Below are 6,844 nucleotides of genomic sequence, written 5' to 3' on the forward strand. Positions count from 1 at the left end.
TGACGCAGTTATTGTTGCATAATTGATCAAAATTCAAGAATATTCGACATTCTTACGTAATTAATCGTTCTGAAGATGTGATGTGGAGTGAAATGGTATATAATTGTTAAAAAGTATAAGGACAATTTCGAAAATTTTCTTACGTTAACCAATTGAAGCGCTGAGTAAGAAAGAATCCTTTCAGTTGTAACTGGTGTTTCATGTAAAAAGCGGAACAAATTATCTGATGAAATGTTAAATAGCACATGAATGTGCTTCAATTTTAAAGTCACCAAAAAATTCTTTTAGGCCCTTAGTGAGTGAGCAAAAAAATGAATGAGTGAAAAAAAAGCAGAAAAAGGGGTTTTTTCTTAACAGCGGTCGGCCCTCGACAGGCAATGGCAAACCTCCGAGTGTATTCCTGCCATGAAAAACAGCTTCTCATAAAAATACACTCGCCATTCGGAGTCGGCGTAAAACTGTAGGTCCCTCCCGTTTGTGTGACAACATCAAGGGAACCGCCGCAAATTGGAGGAAAAGCACATATGTGTAAGCGCCAAACTATTATTATTATTTTATATGAATTTTACTTCTTTACTACTGAAACATGTATATGTTTAAATTCGTTGGGGATTTTGTGGGATAAATTTTCAAGATGTGGGTAATTGAGGGATTTTTTCCCCATTTCCGTGGGATATTTAACAGAGAATGTCTGGCATCACTGAGATACTTAGCGATGTTGGTTGTAGTCGTTGGTGCATTTGCCGTTTGACGTTGCCGCTACCGTTGCTGTCACCGATAACGCTGTCACGCTGTTGTTCTGCTGCTTTCGTGAAAGAAGGTGGTGTGCGCGGCGTATTTCGCAAAAATACTTAAAAGACCAACGAATATTTCATAAACGCGAACACCCAAATAATGATAAAGCGACATTAGCAAAGTGAATTTAATTAAAGTGATTACGAGTGCATATAGTGGCACATGATTAAGATGTAAAAAAGAGTTTAAAATATGAAATAGAAAAGCGATTTTTCGTATCAATTTATCAAAAGATAGTTTGCGAAAATGCCAAGTGCAATAAAATAGTGGAAGATGATGAAAAATAATATGGTCGACGAATCGTGGAAAGTGCAGTGCTATAGAAAATATGCATACGCAAGTAGATAAATACCACTACATACGTACATAAATACTGTGACAAAAGTGACGAAAAAAGTGCTTAAGAAAATAAGATACGCAAGTTTTTGCGAAAAAGTGGATGAATCAAGTAAAGTAGACGACAAACCAAAACTTGGCAAGATTCTATACGACTGGCAGACGTATAGACTGACGGAAATAAAAACAACTGCGACAATAAGTAAATAAAAGCAGAAAACAAAAACAATTACAACAAAAGTTTTTGGAACTTAACCCTGTTAGCAGGCGTCGCAAGTCAAGGGGAGGTGAGGATTTCAGATAGCGACTGGGCCGTCTCAGTTGTAAGTAGTTGTCGTGCCGTCGCTGCCTTGCCCCTTTGGCGCCGCACCCTTCATAACTGAGCTGAATGCGGTGTCGATACTAGGGAGTCGCGACGACACACAGCCGAGACAAAAGTCTGCCTCTGCGTCTCCAATACACTTTTTAGTGTATTTTCTAATCAGCAAATATAAAAAAGGCAACTACTATACCAACAACTACACAAAGCAAAAACTGAAGCGGAAGAAGAAGAAGAACCGAAGCGAATGAAAATCGAACTGGGAGAGCAAAACACGCGCCAGTCAGCACTACGGCAACGGCCAAAGCTACTTGTCACAACCACACCAACGTCTAAATTACGTGGTGGTCTCACAGCATCGCAGGTCGCAGTCGCAGTATTTGCAGCTGCGCTCTTTGGGGCCACTCGACGCCAGCGTTGCCATTTTAGCCGTTTTCCGGCTAGATTTAGCCGGTTTTGATAGCAACTAGCCGGAGAAAATTCGATCTAGCCGGCAGCCGATTTGTTAGCCGGTTTGTAAAAAAAAGTTAGCCGTTTTTAGCCGATTTTACTATTTGCCTAATTTTCAGGTGCAAAAAGTAAACAAGTTGTTCGAAAGCAATAATGCAGACCCAATGAAGATTTTTAATGAAGTCAATGTTTTACTTTCGCATCTATGCTCCCTAGTGGTTATTAGCGCGGACACATTTGATCCTATATGCTCCCCGTTGGAACCATACCTTGCTCCATTTCCTCAGTTTTATCACAGTTTTGAAGAGTATTTAAAAACAAAAGTAAGCACAAACGCTTTTGACCGCGAAGCCGAGAAAATAATTCGAGAAAATGGTCGCTATTTTATTATCACTTCAATAAAGGAATCACGCCAACGCCTTCCTACAAATATTGCCACACTAAAAAAATTGACTTTTTTCGGTTGGAAATGCATTAAGAGTAATTAAACCAAAAGTATTTGTTCAACAAAAACACAAATATAATGCCGACGAAATAACATCCATAGAGATGCTATGGCAACGGTTAACGTTACATACCTGGAGTAATTTAGACTCAACTGTAAAATTTTGGGCCGAAGTTTATCAATTTCGAAATGCCCTAGGAGAAAAACTTTTGCTGACCTTTGCAACCTAGTTTTTAGCTTTCTTGTTTTGCCTATAAGTAATGCAGAAGTAGAGCGAATATTTAGTTCAATGAATATAATAAAAACTAAGCAAAGAAATCCAATGTGCGTTAAAACGTTAAACGCTATTTTATATATAAGATACGGTTTAAAACGTGAAGAAAAAATGCTGCCATAATTTTACTGTATATGACGATCTCTTAAAATTAATGAATTCAGGTGATATATACAATAGTGATTCATTTGATGATGAGGAATATACACTCGATATAAATTACAGGTGTTAACTAGTCTTTCGTTTCTTGCGATTTTTTTAAATAAAGCATGTGGATTTTCACTAAAACATTTTAGCCGTTTTTTGCCAGAGTCTATGTGAAATTTCACTAAAACATTTTAGCCGTTTTTAGCCGCTTTTTTTTGCCAATTTAGCCGGTCGGCCCAAAAAGTTCTGGCAACACTGCTCGACGCCGTGCCCATGTTGGCGCGCTCTCTCGTTTTAACGTTTCTGTATTAGTAGTAGTGTATTAATACCAACAGATGACGGCTTACTATCTAAAACAATAACAACAACTTACAGTGCAGCTCATGTCGGGTGCGAGAACCATTTTTTCTCGGCACGAAGCGATATAGTAATCGGAAGAAGAAGAACCGCAGCAGAATCCAGTTGGATTTTTGACATTTCGGCCTCAGAGCGCCGCATTTTGGTCATCAGTCGAACGGTCAGTCGCGAGGTCGTCAGTTTGGCGCGCTGTTCTACATGCGCATATTATCTTGAAATACACGGATTCATATAAGTACATACATATGTACATTCAAATATATATACGCATAGATACAATTTACGCATACATCCATACTCACACATTTGGAGATGCGCCTGCAAGCCCCACGGAAGTATCGGCCAAGCGAACAGTGAATTTAGCAGTGATGTGAATTTGCAGTGTTTGCGAAAATGCAATGCAATGATTTATTTTCTTTAAAAGTTTGTCGAAAATTGTACGCATTTGAGAGTTTTGATTAGTGGAAGAGAAGAATCATCAATAAAAAGTGATCAATATTTATATACAATGTATGTATGTATGTGCAACTTCTAGTTAACTCGTATTATCTATATTCGAATTGATAGGCTAAATTATGTGAAAAGTAGCTCAAAGCAAAATGAAAAATCAAAATAAAACATGAGAATTAATGAAATTTTTCTAATTTTTGCTGTGCCTGTGAGTTTAAAAATAACTGCACAGCTTTTTAATTCTTTGTTTTTATTTGTAGTCGGTGCTGCTTTTGAAATTCCGTCGCTGCCAAAACCGGGCTGTGCGCGAAGTGCGCAAAGCAAATAAAACGAAACGAGTAAAACGAATGGCCAGCAGGCGGAAGAGCGGAAATGGAGAGATCTTGGCGTTGTATGTGTCACGCGAGTACAAAAATGCCGTCGGAATTGTGCGCGAAAATAATTGAAGCTGCAACCAAATAGAAGTGCAAATTAAAATTTTCAAATTGAAAAATCTAACATAAGAGCACTCTAAGCGCTAGAAAATATTAAAATAAAACGAATAAAAAAATCAAATATTGTGTGTGAATGGAATGGATAACGTGCCATATTGTGAAGAAAATAATAGATCAACACAAATTATACAAGTGTGAAAAGTGTAAATGTGTAAGAAAATATAAGGTGCAATTAAACTAGCTTCCGCTAAAAGCATTCTATTAAAGCATTATACATATGTAAGTTATTGCGGTGTTATTACTTGGTTCCGCTGGTGTTGCATCTTATTTCGAATGAAGCTGAAACCAGGGCGCGTTCGCATATGCAACATTCAATTCCATTTGATCTCACCTGCCTCGCCGCTGCTTCAACTGTATTCGCCATTGATTTTTACGAATTTTGGTTAGCGAGCTAAGGACTGCCGCCCTACCCACTCCACCACCTTCGGTAGAAGGCAGTGGCCGATAAACGTTTAAAGAAAAAATGACTGAATACGTTACGCCAAATATACACACAGTGCTGAAGAAATATCAGACAAGTGCACCAAAAAGCTTGCAAGGACCTGGCCATGCGCTGACCGCCGCCGGCTGCCCAACCGGCTCCAACTGTCCGCTTGACGCCACTTTAACTGGTGTAAGTGGCAGCGGCGGCAGCAGTACCGACCTTAACATTGCGGGTGCTCGCAATCTTTGCGCTGGTCACCACTCGGCCGGGATTCTACCACCTAACGGCCTAGCAAGTAACAAACCACACTGTCCGTTAATAGCGTCGTCATCACCAACCTGCTCCAAGTCACCAAATTCGGGCACAGCATTGCCACCCGCTGTACCACTCATTAAAAAGGAGGTGCTCAGTTCGCCCGAGCCGCATGAGCTGGGTGACACATTGCCACCACAAACGCTGCCGCTTCCGTTGTCGATGTCGTCACAAACCACACAATCCCCAACCCAAACAGTTCCACCTCAACCTCCCCTAACCACGGTCAAGATCATACCGCCTCCACCACCGGAATTGTCACAACCTATATTTACCGCACCAGATTCGGGTTCTGGTGTATTATACGAAACGCGTCTGGAGGGTAAAACAATTGGCTGCTTCTCGCTGGGCGGGGAGATGCGTTTGTGCCTGCCACAGTTTCTTAATAATGTGCTCGCCGATTTTACACTTGATCAAATAAACCGCATATTCGATGAGCTCGGTATCTATTGTTCACAGTGTACACCTGATCAGTTGTTGGAATTTAAAGCCGCGAAGATTTTGCCACCTGATGTTAAGGCATCTGGTTTGATAACACGCACCGATGCGGAGCGTTTGTGTGCTGCTCTTTTAAATCGTGTCGATCGAAATAGTTACATCAATGATGACGATATCCCAAAAGGTGCCATTTCGTTCAAAGTTTACCACCGCTGTTTTGGAAAGTGTGATGGTATTTGTACACCCGATTTGTACTCATACACTAAGCCTACTTGCATAATGTGCTTGGAGTGTAAAGGCTGGTTCTCGCCGCAAAAATTTGTCGGACATGTACATCGGGAAGTTGAAAACCGTACATGTCATTGGGGATTCGATTCACGTAATTGGCATGACTATCTGCATGTTGCGTTAGACGTCGAAAATCGAGAAAAATACCAGAAGATTCTGGATGAGCTAAAGGAGGTCGAGATTAAGGAAGCGCTAAAGGCACAAAACGAATTGCTCTACATGAAACGAAAGGTACGTTAAGACTAAGAAATTTGTATTTTTATAAACTAAGTCTAATATATAGAAATCCCGTGTCACGGTGTTTGTGGCCGAACTCCTCTTAAACGGATCGACCGATCTCTATGCAATTTTTTGTGTATATATGATAGGTATGAGAATCGGATGTAAAGTATATTTCATTCCGCTAGGCACAGGGGGCGTGCCACGCCCCCCCATACAAAACGAATTTTTCATATTGCATATCTCTGGAAGTGTTCGTGGTAAAGTACTCGAACATGGTATGGAGATATATGAAAACAGTTGCATACTCATGGAGAAAAATTGTGGTTATTGGAAAAAGAGGCGGGGCACCTTCCATACAAACCGAATTTTCCATACTGCATATCCCGGAAAATGTTCGTGGAAGAGAACTCGGAAAAGGGGTCGTGGCTCCTCCCATACAAATCGAACTTTTGATACTGCACAGATATATGCAGTGTTCATGAAATCAATCCCATACTCTTAGAGAAAATTCAAGCTATTTGAAAAGGTGGCGGGGTGCCTTTTAAACGCAATGAAACTGTTACGTATCTTTGAATGCATATACACTTTTGCTAGGTTATTTAAACGGCAATGGAAATATGCCTTCTGACAACGACCAAACCGTAATATTAGAAGATAAATGCGTCACTGAAATCATGAACGTAAACGGTTGTGAAAATGTTGGACCAAAATGTTTCAATACCAAAAATTAAATTTGGGTGGGACGAAGTTCGCCGGGTCTGCTAGTTATACATAAAATATAGCAACATATGTCATAGTTTAATTTAAAAAAATATAAATTTCCTTAATTGGTAAGCATTATTACTCAGTATCGACAAAGGATTTTGTACTTACATTTAAACAATAAGGTTCTATTCGAAGGAAGACTACGACAAAAACCTTCGATTTGAAAACATAATGGGGCGTATTCTTGTTTTCGTACGAATCGAAAATCTTGAAATTTTCTTATCATTTCCTATACAAAAATTTGAAATTGTCGATTCGTACGAAAACCACTTATATATTAACTTATAAAGCAAAAAAAATTCCATACTTATACTAGTATCGCTCAGTT

At 39.6% G+C, this 6,844-nt stretch overlaps 1 protein-coding gene across 3 annotated transcripts; it reads left to right on the forward strand.

The window, feature by feature from the left end:
* The first annotated feature begins 776 nt into the window (after nt 1-776).
* Nucleotides 777-5,811, forward strand: LOC118751733 (ski oncogene-like). 3 transcript variants are annotated; one of them, XM_036486545.1, is made up of 2 exons: nt 777-968; nt 3,834-5,811. In XM_036486545.1, exon 2 carries the CDS (start codon nt 4,531-4,533, stop codon nt 5,767-5,769), a length of 1,239 nt encoding a protein of 412 aa, XP_036342438.1. In that variant the 5' UTR covers nt 777-968; nt 3,834-4,530; the 3' UTR covers nt 5,770-5,811. The 3 variants fall into 3 exon arrangements, with proteins under 3 accessions (XP_036342438.1, XP_036342437.1, XP_036342439.1); XM_036486544.1 differs by lacking the exon at nt 777-968 and adding an exon at nt 3,013-3,633; XM_036486546.1 differs by lacking the exon at nt 777-968 and adding an exon at nt 3,013-3,358.
* The last annotated feature ends 1,033 nt before the right edge of the window (nt 5,812-6,844 follow it).

The sequence above is a fragment of the Rhagoletis pomonella genome, unplaced genomic scaffold (assembly GCF_013731165.1).
Source record: "Rhagoletis pomonella isolate Grant_MI unplaced genomic scaffold, Rhpom_1.0 Rhpom_scaffold_00938, whole genome shotgun sequence".
Classification (NCBI taxonomy): Eukaryota; Metazoa; Arthropoda; class Insecta; order Diptera; family Tephritidae; genus Rhagoletis; species Rhagoletis pomonella.